We start from the raw sequence: 20,212 nt of genomic DNA on the forward strand, positions 1-20,212 counted from the left end.
GATTCCTGCATCCGACGGACGCGGCGCTGGGACGGTGCATTTTTCTCTTTGCACGAGCAGCCTTGGCCAGCGCCCACCCACCCACCCGCTCCGCACCCTCCGCGGCGGCCGAGCCCGGCACGTCCCGAGCGCTGCACGACGGACTCGGCCCTTCCCTGCTCCGTTTTCCGGATGGCGTCTGCCCGCGACTGATGCGGAGCGGCGCGCTCCGCTTTCCTGCCGGACTGCCAGAAAGTCCCCGTGTCCTTCAGTTCTTTGTAGAGCAGAAACGAACCCATTTGTCAGTCCCCGATGTGTTCACCGACTTAAATATTTGTGTACATAAACAGAAGCGGATGTACATACCGTGTACTCGTCGTGCTGTAAGGAGAAGGAAAGATTTATTTTCATGGAAGCTATAAAAATTGATACTGCTGAGACAGTCTAGTGTCAAGTAAATTAATTTCACGTTCTAGCATGTAAATGTGCAGAAAAACAAGTTTCCAGCTTTCTCTATTCAAAATTGAATTTTTTTTCCTCCTCTTGAGTATCTTTCACACAATTGCAGGGGAGGGGATGAGCCCGTGAATCCTCCTGGGAAGTTGGAGGTCTGGATAACCCCTCCCGGCTCCTTTGGGGCAGTTCTGCAGACGGGTTAGACCCAGCGTGCAGGAAGGTGGGAGGTGTGAATCTGATCCTGCTTTGGAGCAAGGAGAGGGACTAGGTGACTGTCTGAGGTCTTTCCAGTTTTCCTTTCTGTTTCTGGTTGCTTTTTCCAGGTGTAATTAGTCTGTCGATTGAGGCTGGAAAAGTCTCGGCAGAAAGGAAGGACGCATGCTCCCTCCCTCCCCTCCCAGTGCCTACATGTTTGGAAAGGCGACATCCCACAGCAGGTCTTGGAAAGGCTGCGCCGTGCAGGATGAGGGAGGAAGGAGGGAGAGAGGAGGGAGGGAACCGCCTCACCTGCCCCCTTGACCTTGGCTCACTTGGGATCTTGGGCAGCCGGAGGGAATCCACGCAGAAACGGTGCTGCCTGGCACGTTCCCGCTGCTGCATCTCGCCTCTGCGCTGCTCCCCTGGCTGGGGAAGGGGCTGGGAGACCCTGCACAGAGCCCTGCACCCTCCGAGCAGCAGAGCAAGGAGCTCCAGTCCCATCTGCGACATCCAGGGCTCACTCAGATGCACCTTCCCCTCCCTCCTCTCCCTCTCCCTCCAGCGATGGGCTCTGCCCTCTGCCCCGTGAGCCGCGGGTCGGGCGCACCGTTCCCGAGGCCATAACACCCCTCTACACTACACCGATCAGGAACCCGAGTCCTTTGGCATTGCCGAAACGTGAACCTGTGTCCTAAGATCACAGCTGATTAAAGCACTTCGATGCTTTAAAGGTTTTGAAACAATCATTCATGTTTTCAACGTTATCGGCGACTTCTTCCAGCAGTATTAACTGATCCGCTCCCACCATGGTATGAACGGTATTTTTTGTAATGTTATCTTTGGAAAATGTGTTATTTTTATAGCTGTGGTTTCTCTTTTTTTGTTGTTTTTTTGTAACATAATAAAAGCACATGTGGGAATTACAACACCTGGCAACTAAGGTCTGGCTTAAAATTGTAGGGAAAGCGTCCTCCTAGAGCAGCCCTGCGGCGTGAGTCCTCCCAGGGCCCCGAGTTGCTTTGCTTCACCAAGCGACCGCAAAGCCACGGGGAGACGCGGTTCTGTGCAGGAGCAGGAGCAGCTCCTGGAGCGCGGGTGCCGTTAACGGGCCCTTTGCTCCTGGCAGACCCCAGGACACGTGGCCCGCGGGAGCAGGGAGCTCTCCTCCTCCACAACCAGGGTCGCTGCTCCGGGGGAGCATGTGAGCAGCCTGCATTCCCCGGAAAGCTCAGCGCAGCCTTCTGCTCCCAGTGCTCCACTGAAGGGAGATGTCCCACGGACGTCCCACCTGCCCGGCGCCAGCCTAGAACCCCACCAAAACGAAAGGAAACCCACCTGCTAGTAATAAATTGCTGTAGTGGTTATGTCCAGAGAGGCAAACATCTACTTTATAGGTAAAACTTTCTCCTTTTTTTCAATAAATTACTAGAAAATAGAGAATGAAATTGATAGCAATCTTTATCGTTAAGACATAGCTTTTCTGAGTCTGAAAAATTACACCGTTAAAAACATTTCCACGAGAGAATTGTCTTTAGTTATAAATGTCACCGCTACTTCTAGTTTTAGTAATATATATTCCGTACGTAGGAATTGGAAATTGATTGAACTAAAGAATCTTGCAGCAAGTGTCGTTTATAAACTAACGCTAAAGGCAAGAACGTTATTTGAATACAATAAAAAAACCTTTCCAAAGATCCTGGAAACTGGCGTGTGAGAAACAGACAAGAACAGTCAAACCAATCCGTCTGCAACAAGCTCAACCCCAGAACAAAAAGGTTCAAAGAACCTGGTTTAAAAGCACTCACCTGTTGTTGAAGGCACTATCTTTTCCCGTGGTGTGTATTCCAAATCTGCTGGACTGTAAAAAAACCCAAACCTTTAAAATATGCGATCAGATGCCCTTCCTACACCCAAAGAACGCGAATATCAGTTCAATTTTGCTACTAAAACGTTAACATACAACGTTTGCATTTAAGCAAGGAAAACGCCAGCCTCCAGACAGCGACCCAGTGACCCGGCCGACGCCGAGCCCGGGCACCGAACAACCCAGCTGGCACCGCACGTCTCGCCAACGGACACTGGGAGGGCCCCAGCACCGCTTCACAGGTCGCATTCTGAACAAACCCTTTAACAACACAGTGTTGATTATGGAAACGCCCAAGTGCTCTGCTCCTCCTTGGAACAGCCTTAATTTATGGCCTTCCTACGAAGTCTCCCACCTCTCTCACGCCAGGATGCTCCCAGGTCTCCCTCCCTGCTCTCGCATTTCTTCTCCCCACCCCCTGAGAAAACCAGACTGTAACTTTTTTACAAAAAGATTTAGAAAACCCAGTAAAAACAACAAGCAAAATAAATAGGAGGCTCAGAGGAGAGTTCAGCAGAGAAGTCCCGTTCCTGCATACACTGAAGGGAAATGGGTACGAACCAGGCGGATGCTCCCGTATCTTTTTGGAGCATTATGTCATCTCGCTTGCGAAGCTGCCAGGAAAGCCACCCGCTGGCACCGTTCCTGGTGGTCTACACCACCTTACCACGGTGTGAGGAGCGTTGCTCTTCTCCCAGGGGAACAGAGCTCCACGGCCAGCAGAGCTCTCCAGGAGGAAAAGCTGCCTGGACGAAACCGCCCAGAATTTCTCGAGGGCTCTGGCTGACGTGCTGAGAAACATCCGCAGCCTCAGCGCCGAGAGCTGCTGGTTCAGAAGTGTCTCCGTCTTCTGGGCATTCCCGGCGGAAACGTCGAACCGCAAGTCTTATTTGAAGGTTGCAGTGGAGACATCGTGAGGCGGGAAGGCCTCACTGTAGCACGGCTGAACGGTTGTCCCTTCCCTCAGGAAACAGCAGCGTGTATCACATTATCTCCATCGTGTATCACATTATCTCCATCTTGATCATGGACGAATCCATCGCCTCGTTGCGCAAGTCGATGGCGGATCCGTTTCTCCAGGACTGCTCAGCGGCTGCGGCGATCTGAATCGTCCAGAGAAGCTGCTCTTTGGTTACCACGGGGAGTTCCTTGCCTGCAGGGACAGGAACGAAGCACCGGATGAAACCCCTGGCACCACCTGCTCTGCCTCTCAGCACATCGCCGCCCACCACGGCATCCCGCTGCTGCTCCCGGAGCTGGGGCCTCAGGCTTTAAAAAGAAAGTCCCAGCCCTCTCGCCTTCCTGTCCTGTGACTAAAATCCCGTGATTTTGTCAACAGAGCCAGCAGAACAGCAAGCTCTGTGTTCCCTCTGGGCACCAGGGCTCCGGCTGAGGGCCTCCTGGCTGACATAAACGTCTGCTTCGTCCCGAACGACAGCACAGGCCCAGTATAATTTCCCCTCCCAGTTTCCATTTCCTCCCAGAACGCAGTGTCAGATCAACACTCCGTCCCTCACCCCCCGGAAAGCGAGAAGAGCAGCGCACCCCTAAGGAAGCCGAGTCAGTGATTTCCATTTACTGAAGCCAGGTTGGTTGTGTGCACTTTCCTCGAGCTCCGAGCTCCCTCGGAGGCGGATCCGACCCCTCCACGCACGCGTGTGCCGAGCGGCACGTGCCGTCGTGCCCAACACGCACCCCCTGGGAACCCCGGTGCTCGCCGGGGCGCACACCGGCGCGCCAAACCCCGCGTTGGCTTACGGGGAGCTCGCTCATCGCCTGCGCAACACGGCCCCAAACTGCACCACGATGAACCTCATTCCTACTTCTCACACCTACTTGTTCCTTTTTGGGATTTCAGACACAAACACCAAATTGCAACTGCTACTGGAACAGCTTCCAAGGGGTTTCTGCCGAAAGCAAACCCAGAGCAACCTCAGCCACTAACGTAAGCTCTGCCCCACCTTTCAGCGTTCTCAGAAAGTGTCGGAAGAGCTCCCTGTATGCCTCTCTGTAGCGGTCAGCGTGGGTCTGTGAGTATATGGACACTGAAGTCCCGTGCTCCGTAATCCCCAGGGGATTCTGGTTATCCAGCCGTAACGTTCCCTGAGAACCGTGGACCTGCAGGGAAGGCAGCGAACAGGAAAGAGAACAACGGTTTTAAGTTATCACGCTTTCCCTCTTAAACACCTGGCTAGTCTACAGATGTCCTGGTTTGTATAACCAGGGAAAAAGTAGCTTCTAAAATTAGGAGTTACAACAGACATACCCCTTGTACGGGTCAGACACAACAGAAAACACCAGGTACGTGTTGTAGCACAGTGGCTTCTGCTTACGGGACACCTCCACCCTTCTTTTTTTCTCCCCCACCTGAGCAAAGCTCCTTTTTTAAGTATTTAACAGTCTTACTCCCCAAATCCAGCCCACACATCTGCTCTAATTCGTGACTTCTGGAATTTACAGACAATTTGCCTCCGAGTTTACACTTTTCTTCCCCTTTAATATCCTTAACTCTTGGGAAGACGAATGAACCGTGCGACATTTCAGCCTCAGGAGAGCCGGGGTGAAATCGTGCCAGCCTGCGGCGTCGCGACAGGCTTGACCGAAAAGGGAGAACGCACCTCTAGTCTCTGATCACAGCTTTTAGTGCAGTGCTGACTGATGTCCAAAGTCACAATTGCTCCGCTAGGGAATTTCATGCTGACCACTACAGTGTCTGCATCCTTCAGGCAGGCCATATCTGAGTGACAAAAAGGCGCTGGCTCACACCGGGAACAGCACACCAGCAAGCTCCACGACTGCAAAGCGCTCTGCTTCCTCGGAGAGGCGACGGTGGCTCGGCCGTACCTCCCAACGGGAAGCAACGGCGACGGCAAAGCGCGTTCCGCGGCGCGCCCGCTGCTTTACCTCCATCGGCACTCGTGGCGGAGAACCAGCAGCTCTGCAGAAACACGCAGCTCCTGGGCCTGAACTCCCCCTTCCCAGCCCGGGGCTCTCCCCAGAGGGCTCCCCGCTTCCCCCAAACGCGTTTGGCTTCGCAGCTTATTACGACTCAGAGCAGCCAACTTCCAGAATGAGGCAGATGCCACAAAACCCTCCCCGGGGCTTTTGTTTGTGGCATTTCAACGTTTTACCATAGATTATAACATTGCATACTACACCTCCGAACAACAAGTCAAGGTTGGCGGCAGCTGCAATTACTTTAATTAAAACTTTGCATTTCCATTTAAAGCACGGCGGCTTCCAGTTTTACGGTTAGCTTAAATTAGTCTGGCAACCCGGAGCGTGGCCGTCAGGTTGGCACAACCCAGAGTACATTTGTGTCTTTAGCTGTGCTGAGATCAACAGGAAAGTGCCAGGGAAATCAGAGGAAGCACAGAATGGGAAGAGACTGCACTGACGTTCCCGTAAGCACGGAGCTTTGCTCCTTGTTTTCTGCACTCTGGTTCTCCACTGGCAAACCTGACACCCCTCAGCTGCCACACGGAGCAGAGCTCAGCGATACGGCTACGCACCAGCGGGGAAGGGACAACATTCAGGAATCATCGCTGAACACTCTGGCTACAACAACTTCTTGAGAAACTTGCCTTCGATTCCACCAGACTATTTTTTCCGACTGTTCTATGACAGGACAATCACGTCACGGCTACCGTGCTCTCGCACACTCTTTCTTCCCAATTTTAGTACTCAAGTCCAGAGGTAAGCAATAAACAATCGAAAGGTTTATTCTTACCTGCGCAGAACGCATGCCCCAGTGAAAATATGGTATCTGGTGCACTCTCTCCCAACAACAAACTGATAATATCTATATCGTGCACAGCAGCGTTATAAAAAATTCCACCTGGAAGAAGCAAAACCGAGCATCAAGGTCTCCACATTTAAAACTCACAGCATTTCTGCACGTGCCCTTCTGTACCCGTGGACATTTCCGAACTGCACTGAGATCGATAGAAAAAGCCCCCTGCGTCAAAGAAACTAATACTAAAAGCAATCAGAAAAATGAAACAAAAATAAAGACTGGTAAAGAAAACGCTCCTCAGAAGAAAACCCACGGATCTTAAGGCTACACAAACATGGGGGACTTTCCACCAGAACACGAGGCATGACACATTCCCAGTCCTTTGAGACCGACCTTTTCAGAAGGAAGCTGCTCAGTACCTGAGGTTTTCAGGAAGCTCAGCGACGCTGCCGGATACGTGCTGCTAACCGTCGCTATCCGGTGGATCCTGCCCAGCGCCTGGCTGTCGCGGACCTTCTTGCACAAGAACTGCAGCGCTGGGTCGAAGCGCCTTCAAAGGGCAAAAGGAACGTGGCACAGCGTTTGGAAGAGGAGGAGGTCGCTGGGGCTGGCACTGCTCGACGGCAGAGAGCGGCGAGCGTGCGACACGTGGACCTCACCGCACATATATATTAGCAAATCAGCGACAACACAAAAGTTTGAGAGTTTCAACATTATGAAAATATATTCAAAGAGCAGCCTTTTTCTCTGCTATTTTAAAGAACGTACCTAACTCGCTGCCTTCTTCCAATGTTACTTCTAGTTTACTGCAACAAAGCCATCAAACGGAGAAAAAAAGGACAGCTACCCTCAGATCCAATGTTTCCTTCTCTGAAGCTCCAACTATTGGAAAAACGTTGCACAACTGTGGACCCCAAATGCCTTTTACCATTCTAAAAGAGAATCTGGAGCTTTCACATCTTGAAAGCTCCACTCGAGTGAACATTTATTTTAATCTCATGACAGCTAGATTTTATCTCCATTAAGCATGAAGAATTAATCCAATCCAATTAACTCCCAGCTGAACAACGTTAACAAGCAGCAGTGAAACTAAGTTTATTTGATGGCAAATTCAGGAAAGCCTAAGAAATCATGTTACTTTCAGACACCGGCTTCTTATCCAGCGTAAATCAGAAGAAAAAAGCTGGTCTTACTTGTAGAATCCACACACCAACGGTCTTCCGCATCTGTCAGCTTCATCAAAACAAGCTTCTGCGGTCTGCCGGTCAAAACTGGGCAGCTTCTCGCAAAACACCCCTTTTCCTAGGCAAAACGGCGCAGAAAACCGGACTGCAGGCGAGACGAACGGAACGTTTCTGTCTCGCAACAGCACACACATCACTGCGTCCCGGAAAACGGGCTCCGTGGAACCGCAGCATGGCTTTTCATCTGTCGACGTTACTAACTCCCTTTTGGCCCCCAGCTATGGCTTCACCAGCTAGTTACAGACCCCACGAAGTCTGACTGGTTTCCTTGGAGTCCTGCTGGTATTTCTAGGGCCGGACACTCCGTGCGGCCATACTGGGACCAGTACAGTACAAGCTCCCTACAAGGCCTGGCTCAACGCATGCTACCGACTGCGGTAACAGCTGAACTCGCGGCCGGTCCTCTTACCTGCTCGCAAAGCATCTATGACAATCTCAGAGGCTTCTTCAGGCGGTGAACAAATAATGGCTCCAGAAACTCTGCAGAAGTCAAAACAAAGATCTTCAGTGAAGACAAGGTTTTTACCAGAACGAGCAACGCTCAAAAGCTCCTTTCAGTCACAGTTATTTTTATAATAGCTGCCTTAAACTTTGAGGAAGAGTTAAAAAAAACCCACTGCTCTGGAAGAGCAAGTCGTGTTCTAAAAGGAACTGGGTAGCTGCTTGCAAGGATAAAACACAGGATGGCACATAAAGGTTAAAAGTACGAGTGGCACAAAGGAACTGCGTTGCTCTTCCTGCATCCTAAAGGAGAAAGCCTTTTAAAGGCGTCCTTTGAAAATGAGCTGAATCCCGCTAGCTAACACGTACTGGGAAATCCAAAGTGTTTATGTGGCAGAGCTGCTGAAGAACTGACTGGTACATCCTGGCTTATCACCACTCTTCAGTTTCTAATACCAAATCCATCCTTCCTAAAAGCTCTGCCTTTCACTTTTGCAGCGATATTCAAAACACCAATTGGGGAACGGACCGTAACCACATCCCGAGATGTTACTTGTCCGGTCCAGCCGTAAAGCCCAGCGCCACGACCCCTCCCAGTCGCAGCACTCCTCGCTTGTCTCACACAGTTTCAAAGGCAGCCAGCTGCTCCCAGCAGAAAAACCAGCAGGCAGCAGGACAGCGTGTCCTTTACCGCTCCATGGGAATGGAGGAAAATAAGGGGGTTTTATCCTTCCTAACAAAACTGCCTGCAACTAAACCCCTCCAAGCTTCCACAGATTTCAGGCGTGCGAGTCCAGCTGAGCTTCTCAGGGACCCCCAAAGCACCCACGGGCAGATGGCACACGATGCGAGGCTCAGCTGGGACGGCCCCTTGGTCTCGCCAAGCTCCGCTGCGGCACAGCAGCGTTTTCCCGAGGAGAAGCACGCTCTGCTCGGAGCCACTCGCGCCAGGGAGGAAGCGCGCGCGGGAGCTACCGAGGGGCAGTACCGCTGATCGTTGAGCGCGATGTCGGCGTCCTGCTGCCGCAGCACCCTGGTGCCAGCCAGGAACTCGGCGCCGAGGGCACTCTCCACCTCCTCCAGCTGATCCTCCACGACGTACAGCAGGCAGCAGCCGTTCTCCTCCATCAGGCTTTGGAACAAGGCTTTGTCAGCGAGCGCGACGCCGAAGAGGGCGAGACCGACGCCGCCGCCACGCCGCGAGATGGGCACCAGGCCGTCGGAGCCCTCGGGCACAGCCCCCCGTTGGCCGGCCTGCTTCGAGGGAGCGGGCACGACCCTCGTGTGGAAGACGGCACGTGCCGGGGGGCGGCTGGCGGAGGTGGAGGGTGTCGGCTCTTCCCTGGGGGCGGCGGGCTGGAGGGGAAGCAGCGGCTCGTGGCAGGAGGGCGGCGAGGGCACCATGCCCTGGCTGGCGCTGGCGAGGACGAGGGAGGGCTGGGCGAGCAGGGCGGGCGCGCCGAGCTGCACGGGCGGGGGGTCGCCGCCGCCGCCGCCGTCCGGACCTGCAGAGCTGGGCGAGACAGAGCGGGGTCGGGGCGGGCCGCCGCGCTGCCCCGCCGAGCGAGGGGCGGAGGCGGCGGGGGCACCGGGGGCACTCACCGGAGCGGCGGGGCGCGCGGGCCGTGCTGGCGCAGCAGGCGGCGGTTGCGGTAGTGGCGGCCGGACGAGAGGTGCTCGAGGATGCGGTCGCGGCGCACCCGCATGGGCAGCTGGCAGGAGGTGCAGTACAGCGTCTCCACCACGGCCGCCTCCCCCGCGGCGCCGCGCTCCAGCAGGTGCCGCTTCACCGCCAGCTCCGAGAACTCGGCCGCGTAGTCGTGCAGCGTCTTCTTCTTCCGCCCCATGGCCGCCGCGCGGCCCCGCGCCGCCCCGGAACCGGAAAGCGCGGCCCCGCGCCGCCGTTGCCCGGCAACCGCGCGCGGCGTCCCGGGCGGGCGGGCGCGGTCCCGGTTCCCCGCCCGTCTCTGCGGAGATGGAGCGCGGCGGCGCCGGCAACGCGGCCCCCGAGGAAGCCGGCAGCGAGGCGGCCGAGCCCACCGAGAGCCGGGGCGCCGAGCGGGAGCTCCGGGAGGAGCTGCGGAGGGCGAGGGAGGCCCACGGCGCGGCCACAGGTACCGCGGGGCAGGCGCCGGCTGGACGCGCTGCCGGCTTCATCTTCGGCACAGGGTGCCCGGAGGAGCTGTGGCTGCCCCATCCCTGGCAGTGTCCAAGGCCAGGCTGGATGGGGCTTTGGGCAACCTGGTGTAGTGGAGGGTGTCCCTGCCCATGGCAGGGGGGTTGGAACTGGGTGATCTTTGAGGTCCCTTCCAACCCAAACCATTCCATGATTCTATGATCTTCCCGCGGTTCCGCCCCTCCGGCCTGGAAAACATCCCAGTTAGGGTCCCGCAAGCACAAACCCTCCTGCTCCCATTCAGCCCCTGCCTTTGGAACCACCTTCTCTCCCCTCTTAGAAGCGAAGGGCACAAGGAAGCCCTGAGCAGTGTCCTGGGGCATCCCAGCGTTCCGGCATTCCAGCAAACCTGCGCTTGTGCTGCCGGCTCCGCCAGTCCCCACACAATGGAGTTAATTTCACACGTATCACAGCCACCACTACAGAATGCGTTGTTCACCAGCACCGTTGTGGCTGGAGCATTAATGTCACCCACGGTCTCTCTCAGATGGTTACAGCAGCTCTGCTTATGCTCACCCAAAAAAAGGAGCCACGAAGCTTTTGCAGGGATTCCATTTGCTTACAGTAGTACTCCAACCTCACAGGTGCCATCTCCTCCTTGCAAAGGCAACTGGAGATCCAAGAATCCCAGCTTCGGAGAACCAACTCTGAAAAGGAGATGCTCCAAAAGAAGCTGAGAGAGCGAGAAAATCAGCTACAAGCCATGTCCACCAAGGTACCACCCTGGGAGCATGGTGGGCATCGCCGTTAGCAGAGCTGGCAGTGGGGAAGGCGGGCTCTGGGCGACAGATCCCTTCCTCAAAGACAGGAGGTACACCTCTGAACTGCAAAACTGAAGCGTAAAATATTTTCTCTTAAGTTTTACAGTCTGATAGAAGAACAGAAACAGGAAGAAACAATGGTGACAATAGGGAAGGAGAACTGCAGTCTTCGACAGGTAAATTTGGCGCAAAGCTGCTATAGAAAATTCTCCTATCAGCTGCTTAGTTGTGCTTGGTTTAGGCTCAGGGGAATTTGCCACATGAAAAAACCTACTCAATCTGCAGTTTTAGACAAAGTGCCAATAATGGTTACCAGTACTGGCAAGGCTGCAAGTCAGTAGAATCTGCCCAGAAAATACAAGAAACATTTGGACCAGATACTGGGAAGATACAGCCAAACCTGCTCATTTCTTCCTCACTGTAACTGCCTGATTTACACATGTCCTCAGGTTGTGACAGACCAGGAGTCCAAACTGGCTGAGCAGAACAAGCTGATCAGTGAGCTGCAGGCGACGGTGAGCCAGCTGCAGGCAGAGGTTCTGACCGGCCGACGCTGCGCCCACACGCAGCAGCGGGCCCAGGAGGAGATCCAGAGCCAAGCTGAGACGCTGCAGCGCAGCGAGCTGCGTGCTAGGGTGGCACTGGAACGCATCAGCAGCAGGGTAAGTGCAGCCTCCGTCACGTCAGGCTCCTCCCGCCCTCCTGGGAGACGATTCGGCCACTTCTAGCGGAGAAACTGAAAGCTTAGAGACATTCTCGGGCAGTGGCACAGCGGGAGATGCACCAGGGCACTGCAGTCCTTTGCTGCCAGGGCCCGAGGAGCAGGAAACTCAGCCCGTTTGCTTCCCAGCTTTTTAGCACGCAGCTCTTCTGCCACTAACAAAGCAAACAGGCCTTAAATACCAGAAGTCCTTGAGAAACTCGAGGTCAGAACAGTTACATCACCAGATTTCTAATCTCCTTTCAGACTCAAAGTAACAGATATCACCTTAGAGCTGTCTCCTGCAGGCACATATGCCTGGTAGCAAGCACAGAGCCCCATGCCTGGGGGTAGGGACTCGGTCCACCCAGAAACACATCGTTATCACAGAACTTGCAGTGAAGCCCACTCAAACTGCCTCTGATTTCACATAAACTACTTTCCACTTCATCGTTCACTAGTACTTTGTCCAAGGCTGACAGCGTAGTCTTGGTAAATTCATGCAAACGCCAAAGAATTGTATATAAAGACTAAACACACATACTTCTTTCCTCTTTTGTCCAAAGTTTGAAAGATTCCGAAGCAAAATAATTCAGGCTACGTTCAGCACGGCAGGCAGCAAGCCTCCCCAGGCAGAGGTCACGGACGAAGAGGTGCTGGAGGCAATGCAGGTACGTGGCTCTTCCGAACTCTGCTTCTAGCAGCCGGCACGGACCGATGAAACAAGAGAACACTTTGCAGTACTGCTCTCCGGCTAATGCTTTCCCACCCCTTCACACATCCCTCATTTCAGAAAATAATTAACGAATGGACGGAATTCCATCAGATGCTGAAACAGAAAGGCAGCAAGGTCCCATCGCTCTCCAGCATCAACACGTCCACGTCATCGCCTGCCAGTGCGAAGGGAAGGAGAAAGAGCCCCCTGAGGTAGCACCTTCCCGCGCCGGAAAAGCAGCCCTCACGGCTGAGTTGGAACATGTCACCGGCTTCGGGCTCCTGTTCCTTGGTTTTGAGATGGTGACTAAGAAATAAAGTCATTTTAGTGAAATCAAGTTCTGCGGGAATATCTAATTCAATGGTTTCAACCGCCTCGGAGCACAGTTCACTGTAAATCATTGGTCTGTAGAAACGTTCGACTTCAGAGGGAAGCCTGACGCACCCCGAAGGACTGCTGGGCTACAAGTGGCCAGAAAGCCAGAAGTCACCATTTCTGCAGCACACGACAGCTGCTCTGGCAAGTTTGTATGGCTACACGACTGGAAAACTCGGCAATGCCAAAACAAGCGACAGCGACATGTGGCCGCCAGGACTGTTTTATTTTTCCATTCAATATGCAAGTCCCAACACGTGGACGTATTCGACACAGTATCTGGAAGTTCAGTCAGAACTCTATGTAATTTTTAACAGAAAAAAGTCAACCTGCAGGTCAGCCTGGCTTATGGAAACAGAGGTTTGTATTCATACAGGTAGGAGCCTGGATGTAAAACCACCCACAGACTGCAAAAATTAGAACCACTCAAATTATCTGTATTTTGGAAGGTATCCCTAGCACTCTGCATGTGGGAGCGTGACAGAAAGCTCCAGGAGGGTCGCGCTGGGCAAGAGTGCTTGTGTTCTGGGGACCTGGGGGGCTTTAGTAGTGTCGGTGTGAGGCAGCACTAGCCCTCTGAACAGAACTGAACTTCACAAGCAAGAATAAATGCAGAGCTCGATCCACAGCAACTCAACAGGGACACAACAAGGCCACTACAACTGGTATTTCCCCAAGGATGGATAAGGGCTCTGGAATGCACTGGGGCGTGCAAACCCCTGCTGTCAATTCACTTAAAAACAGAAGCTGTGTTAACGTCTGAACACAGAAACCATCACTTTAAAACTCATCCCTCAGGTTCTGACAGCAATCAAATTTCCACAATTACTCCAGATCTAACAATGAAATTATGCAGAACGAGATGCTGGCGAAGTAGTTTTGCATTCTGTCTTCAGCACCGGTACACAGCACGCGACTCAGTCTCAGTGCTGTCACCTACTGGATTTCGCGGTTTAGCTACCAAAATAATCATCCAGCTGAAACAGACCAGGAAGAAAAAGTGATCTTGCATAAAAATATGACTGCACTCATTTTATAAACGCTACGATGTCACCATGATTTCCTCTACAAGTTAATAAATTGACTTGCAACACCTTCTCTGCCCTTACGTCGGCGTTCGAAGATGCTGTTTACCGAGCCAGAATCCTGACGACTTTCCATGAAGGCTGAAAGAATGCAATACTCCTTGCCGTAGCTTGATCAAACTTTCAAGTTCTTACCTACCCAGGCAGGACACACTGCATCTGTTCTCCAAAAAAAACCAACCAAACCACCTCACTGCGTACACGTTGCGTTGTTGAACATGGAAAAGAAATAAAAATTTGGATATTTTCCTTAGCTTTGACAGCTGCTAACGTATTACAGTCAGAAGAGAGGAAACTGTAGTTAGGTCAGTTTTTGAAGGATAAAGTACTTTCAAGTTTCCATCTGTGTCCACCACTCGAACCTGCTCCACTACCAACGGAAGATTCATCGGCTGCACGTTTCGGCTGGGGTTCAAATTCACTGGTCCACAAAGGGCATCGGATTCATTATCTGAGCCCGAGTCTTCCTTGTTTTCCAAGGTAAATCTGTTCAGTTCTGCAATTTTCTGTTAAAAGCAAAATATAGAAAACAAGATTAATTCTGTTGAAAGTCAAACCATAAATTTCCAATTGTGGTAACATAACATTATTTACCATGGTGAGTTTTGAGGTCTCCAGTTAAGTCAGCATGCAAAAATATAAAAATCTTCTGCGATACAGCAAGAAGGGAAGAGTAAGTACTAAAATAAATATCACCTTCTGTATTCTTCCCAATATACGTGAGCAATTAAACATTTCACTAAGCAGCACATCAAGAACAGACAGGGTTAATGTACTGAACTTCTTACCAGAATTAGCATGTCCATGACATCTTTGCACATCTGTAAACTGGTATCGCTTGTCACTTCCAGAAACAGATCACGGGTGTCTTTTCTGATCTGTAAGGATTTCACAGGTAAAGGGAGTAAGGAATCAGGGCACACTCACCCACAGCCACCTGGGAACATTTCAATACACAAACTGAACGAGAGGCTTTCATTCGATTCAGCCAGAGGCAAAGTGCTGCCCTTCTTTCCCAGTCAAAACCCAGAACCTTGCCCTTCAGTAAAGCCGCCTCTGCAAAGGCAGACCGGTGCCTTTGGAACAGCCTGCCAGAGCTTCCCAGATTTAGGAAGGTAAAAACACATCTCCAAGAGCCATTTCTAATCTGAAAGTCTAGCAGAGAAGATTCAGGCTTTGAAGATTTACAATTTGGAACGCAATCACAAATTTCACAGAACTGCACGTATCTCTGAATCGGGAGTTAAGCACCTCCCAGCAGAAAGGAGCACTGCTTACTTCTGATTAACGTTATTTCCACTAACAGAGTACCTTTGTTTTCTCACTGTTGGTTATTGGTGGGAAAGAAATCACAACACCTTCGGCATCCACAAGACACGGGTAGTTATCTTTGCCATCCAGTAACTGGAGGTACCTGCCAAGAAAAACAAAGAGACAAAAAATAAGCAACTGGAACAGCAGCTGCACACAACGGCAGAAAACAGCGACGAAAGCGAGTTAGTGTGTTCCTGATCCACCACGCAGCAAAACCAGAAGACGGAGCGCTAAACTCCAGCAACACCGTTTCGTGGTGATACAGCTGAGGAAAGGCACCGGCTGCAGGAAGCATGAAGCCACTCACACTTTAATATCCACGCTGTCAAAGCAGACAGGTGTGCTCCTAGTGCTTTCAGACATCCCAGTGCTCGAACAGGAATGTCAGAGTCCGCCGTCTGATGCTTCCAGACAGCTGACTTAATTTTCCCTCTTTCTCACTACGGCAATATTCAGTCCTCCCATTGTGTACTTGGCGAATCTCCCCAAGCCGCAGGAGCGGAATGGAGGGAGGGATGGATGGAGGGATGGATGGAGGGAGGGATGGAGGGAGGGATGGAGGGAGGGATGGAGGGAGGGATGGAGGGAGGGATGGAGGGAGGGATGGAGGGAGGGATGGAGGGAGGGACAGACGGTGGTGATCCCTGCACGAGCAGCAAACCGACAGGGCAGCCCCACACTCAGCTTTACAGCTCCCCTGCTCCTCCCTGCAGATCTACCGCGCCTCCGCTTTGCTTCGTTTATTGAACGTGCACGACAGACACCTCGTTCCTCATTGTTTCCTTTCTTTTTGCTATTCTAAATATATTTGTCACCTCTGAGAACAGATCATGTGACAAGAATTCACTGCTGATGCAGCCAGAAACAACGAAAGGCACTCATCATCCTGGTGGCACTCCGGGTTACTCTTTACGCATCAACTCAGCTCAGGGTTTTCCATCTCAACTCCTGAAAGCTCGTGCTGGGTTTCTTACAGAACACGCTTCATAAGACATTTGAGCACGTTTTCTGCGGTGCTGTTTTTGCACATGAGCATGAGTTACCGAAATTCACGTGAATAAAACCACAAAGGATCAGCATACTGACTTGTGCAAGCCAGAAACATTCTGACGCTTCTTCTGTTTCCTCTGCTCCTCAGCTTCTAACTGCAGCTGGCGGAGAAGATCCTTTGCCTTGATCTCCTTTCGACCCAGGGGCGTTATCTACACCGTAGGAGAAAACAAACATTTGAATTTAAGAGTGACTCAGACACTGGAGCTATTAAAACTCTCCTGTAAGCAGGTCAATAATTAAAACCATACTTCTGTACGCCGTCACTCCTAACACCTTTAGCAGTATGGAAACACGCTTTCTACTTAACACAGGACTGCTAGGATCACACTGAGTTTAAACCTTTGTGTCAGCTACAGCACCCACTTGAAAAACAGGCTCATTTGGTAGTGCCAAACCAGGTGTGGACAGTTTCCTTAGCTGGTTCCTTCCTTGTCGTAACTTACGGAATAATGTGAAAACCTGCTGTCTCCCAACAGAAGCCACGAACAAAAGGCTCTGGAAGCCATTGGGAAAACAAAGAATTCATTCCTGAAGATCAGGCCACGTGCACAGGACAGTTACAAGCCGGAGGTGTCTAGCAAGCAGAATGCAACACTGAAACAGGCCCGGATAAATAAGGATGATACATTGGAAACAGAATTTTTATATTCTGGATTGAGCTGCAAGTGCCATCTAAGAGCTTGCCACACAAACGTACTGCAAGTTTTTTTCTTTTCCCTTGCTTTGACAGCAGCAACATAAACAACCCAAGACTGGGTAAAACAGCAGAACCTGAACCGATTTTAATTAGGTTACCTTGAAGGCTGCTGCCACTCGAGGTGCCCTCACACCAATGAGCCTCTGTGTGACACTCCAGGCACATCCTAACACGTACGGACCTCCTGGGAACATTAAGGTGGTAACACCACAACACAGGGAGAAAGGATCAACACTGAAACACCAACACCTCGGTCACCCTAAGCAAAGGCACACATTCAGCAAGATCAGAATGTCTGCAGAGGGAAAAAAAAGCCTACGTCTGCTTTCCCGGATTACTTTAAGTCCTCAGACAGATGCACTCTTACTGGTCCTGGAGTGACACCAGGCAGCTCTGTGGGGCTTGCTCAAGCAGGCTTTGTTACAGCAGGATAGCGCTACAATTAGTACAGCTTCTGAACTACAGTTCCTGGAGTTGGTTTTCTAGGATCTACGGGGTAAGAAAAAAATTCTTTCCATTCTATATAGTTCCAGAAAACAAAAGGAAGAAACGCGGAAAGGCCCACCACGCCACTGGCCCTACCTTCAGCTCGTCAGGAGGCTGAACATCATATGTCAGAGGACCTTTGATCAGCTGCAAGTCGTGGGTGGCAATCGTGGCTGCTGTCCGCTTTTCACAGATGTCTTCGTGCAGTTTAGTCTAAAACATAAAGAATGCCATCAAACTACATCGAAAACACCAGCATGATTTGTTCCTCCTAGGGTTAAGCATTCTTATGTATTTAGTATCTGCAGCATTATCAGCTGAGTAACCCTTTTGCATTAAACGGAGCTCCTCTCTTCGCCTGCAAAACAGTTTTATCTGAATTACAACCCAGACACAAAGACAGCGAGCGTAGCACGCGACACGCTTCCCAACTGGGAGATAAACAGGTTTAAATCAGGAAACAATCACAAACATGTGCGTCTCCTAAGCTGACAGAAGCCACCACCTGGCACCCAAGGGAGAGGCGAGCAGAATGCCAGGTGAGAGCCGGCAGCTGTGATACCTGGGCTGGCAGGTCAGGCGTGCCAGGCAGTCCTAGCACAGATCAGGAAACCTGGAGCCAACCCAGGGTACTTTTAATGCGAACGCAGGTTTACTAGGAGTTCCCACAGGTCCCACAGCACCAACAAACTGTTGTTACAGAGACAACGCAAACACACGTGGGTCCATCGCCCTCTCACGGTAACATCTGAGCTCCCGTCGAGGCTCTTCAGCAAAACCAGTTTTGCTCATCCCAGACCAAGGAGGCAGCACGCTGCTGGCAGAGCCCAGGCTGCGCTGCCATCCTGCCATGCCTCACCACCTGCTCGGTGAAACGCTCACCCCAAGTTCCAGAAACTCATCTGCTGGAAGGAGCCTGAACGGTGCGTTTCCGATGCTGCTAGTCACGCTCCCATCGCAAACGGGTAACGCGGTACTGCGGCAGTTACCTGCACGGACAGGAACCTCTTCAGAGCATTGCCCGGCTGCAGGTCCACTCCCTTCAGCACGCAGCACACGATGAAGGGTCGAACGTCTTTGACGCCCGGGCTCGCTTTGACCACCAAGGGCGCCGCGTTTTCAGAGACGTGCAGAACCTTCACCAGCAGCTTGCTCGCCTCTTCCAGCTCGTCCTGCTCCCCGTCTCCACCGTCCTTCTTCTGCTGCTTCTCCCTCTTCTTCTTCCTGGCCTCCTCCCTGGCGCTCTCCGCCTTCCCCTTCCCGCGGCCTCCGGCCCGCAGGTACTCCAGGATGGCCTTCGTCTGGCAGCCGTTGACCATCTTCTCCAGCCGCTTGTCCTTCAGCTGGTTGCCCCTGAAGTTGGCCTCCTTCAGCCGCGGGCAGTCGGCCAGCGCGGCGGGCAGCTCCCGCAGCCGGTTGTTGGCCACGTCCAGGCTCTGCAAGAGTCAGAGACGGGGCGCTCAGCGGCAGCGGCGGCGGGGCCGGGCGGGCGGCGGGGCGCGGGGGCCGCTCGCACCTTGAGGGCCGGCAGGGCCGCGATGTCGGCGCCCAGCTCCTCCAGCTCGTTGTCGGCCGCCTCCAGGCGGCTGAGCAGCGGGAAGGGCCCGCCGGGACCGGCGGCGGGCGGCAGCAGCCCGCCGGGCAGCGCCCGCAGGCGGTTACCGGAGAGCAGCAGCGCCTGGAGCTGCGGGGCGGCGCGGGCCAGCCCCGGGCCCAGCTCCCGCAGCCGGTTGGCGCCCAGGTTGAGGCTGCGCAGCTGCGGGAAGGCCGGAGCTGCCGCCGGCTCCGCCGCCGGCTCCGCGCCCCCCAGCGCGGCGGGCAGCGCCTCCAGCCCGTTACCGGAGAGGTCGAGCAGGCGCAGGGCCGGCAGCGGCCCGCCCAGCCCCGCGCCCAGCCCGGCGGGGCCCAGCGCGTTGCCGCGCAGCACCAGCGTGTGGAGCGCGGGCAGGGCGGCGGCGAGCCCCGGGCCCAGCTCCCGCAGCGCCGCGCACCCGCTCAGCTCCAGCGACTGCAGCAGCGGCAGCGCCAGCAGCGCCGCCGGCAGCCGCCCGCCCGCCGCCGCCACCCGCTCCGCCACCGCCGCGCCGGGCAGCGCCAGCTCCCGCCGCCGCTCCCGCGCCGCCGCCTCCAGCTCCGGCCAAGCCGCCGCCATGGCGCCGCGCTGCCCGCACCGGAACGGAACAGAACGGAACGGAAGGGAACCGCGCCGCACCGGAACGAAACGGAACGGAACCGCCCCGCCCGCCCCGGAACCACACCGGAACGGAACCGCCCCGCCCGGCGCAGCGCGGGCACCGGCGCGTTAAAGCACCGCCGGGCCCCGAACGGAGCGGGAAACGCGGCCCCTCCGGTAACACCGCGCAGGCCACGACCGCGGAAAACCGGCCACCGACAGCCCGCCTCGCCCTCCGAGGAGACGGAGCCCCCGGTGCGCGGTGGTGTAAACGTTAAAACCGGGATGACTCCTGCTGCCGCGCGTTCGCCCTCGCCCCGGTGCTGTGAGTTCCGTCGGGACAGCGCGTGCACGCAGCGGGACCGGCCAAACTTGCTGCACGATTTTATTAAATAAGTGCGATAAAAATAACTCACAGATTTAACGTAAGGCAAAGCTCCTGGAATGGCAGCGATAAGGCCTCGAGGATTCAAACACCTTGTCTGCTCATCCAGCCCTGGAAGCGGTGCAGCCTACGGGAACGCTCTCCCGGGGTGGCAGAACTCCAAGCGGTGGCCGGGATGAGGCCATTTGCTGCGGTGACCGGTGGCACTACTATGCTCAAAGAAGGTCCTTTCACATCCTAAAAAAAATTCCATTTTCTTACTTCGAAGTTGTTTCCAGTTTGTTTTCCACCCGTTAATTGCTTCGAGAGTTTATCTGCACAGGATCATACAAATCTTCCAGATAACTGAGACACACATTCCATGTAGTCCGACA

At 53.7% G+C, this 20,212-nt stretch overlaps 3 protein-coding genes across 3 annotated transcripts; 1 reads left to right on the forward strand and 2 right to left on the reverse strand.

Annotated features, from left to right (window-relative positions):
• Positions 1-2,069: 2,069 nt before the first annotated feature.
• LOC147527174 (uncharacterized) lies at positions 2,070-9,765 on the reverse strand. The gene is made up of 9 exons (XM_086625796.1): positions 9,521-9,765; positions 8,907-9,431; positions 7,887-7,957; positions 7,427-7,535; positions 6,653-6,783; positions 6,228-6,335; positions 5,116-5,234; positions 4,459-4,615; positions 2,070-3,650 (listed from the first exon to the last, which is right to left on the reverse strand). The coding sequence occupies exons 1-9, from the start codon at positions 9,763-9,765 to the stop codon at positions 3,502-3,504; spliced, it is 1,614 nt and encodes a 537-aa protein (XP_086481922.1). The 3' UTR covers positions 2,070-3,501.
• A 972-nt stretch (positions 9,766-10,737) lies between these two features.
• On the forward strand, positions 10,738-12,486 carry CCDC27 (coiled-coil domain containing 27). Its single transcript, XM_086625814.1, has 5 exons — positions 10,738-10,809; positions 10,954-11,031; positions 11,305-11,517; positions 12,122-12,226; positions 12,349-12,486. The coding sequence occupies exons 1-5, from the start codon at positions 10,753-10,755 to the stop codon at positions 12,484-12,486; spliced, it is 591 nt and encodes a 196-aa protein (XP_086481940.1). The 5' UTR covers positions 10,738-10,752.
• Positions 12,487-12,862: 376 nt separating this feature from the next.
• On the reverse strand, positions 12,863-19,432 carry LRRC47 (leucine rich repeat containing 47). Its single transcript, XM_086625786.1, has 7 exons — positions 18,797-19,432; positions 18,270-18,716; positions 17,377-17,493; positions 16,131-16,246; positions 15,042-15,144; positions 14,519-14,608; positions 12,863-14,236 (listed from the first exon to the last, which is right to left on the reverse strand). Exons 1-7 carry the CDS (start codon positions 19,430-19,432, stop codon positions 13,997-13,999), a joined length of 1,749 nt encoding a protein of 582 aa, XP_086481912.1. The 3' UTR covers positions 12,863-13,996.
• Between the last annotated feature and the right edge of the window lie 780 nt (positions 19,433-20,212).

The sequence above is a fragment of the Tauraco erythrolophus genome, chromosome 23 (assembly GCF_009769465.1).
Source record: "Tauraco erythrolophus isolate bTauEry1 chromosome 23, bTauEry1.pri, whole genome shotgun sequence".
NCBI lineage: Eukaryota > Metazoa > Chordata > Aves > Musophagiformes > Musophagidae > Tauraco > Tauraco erythrolophus.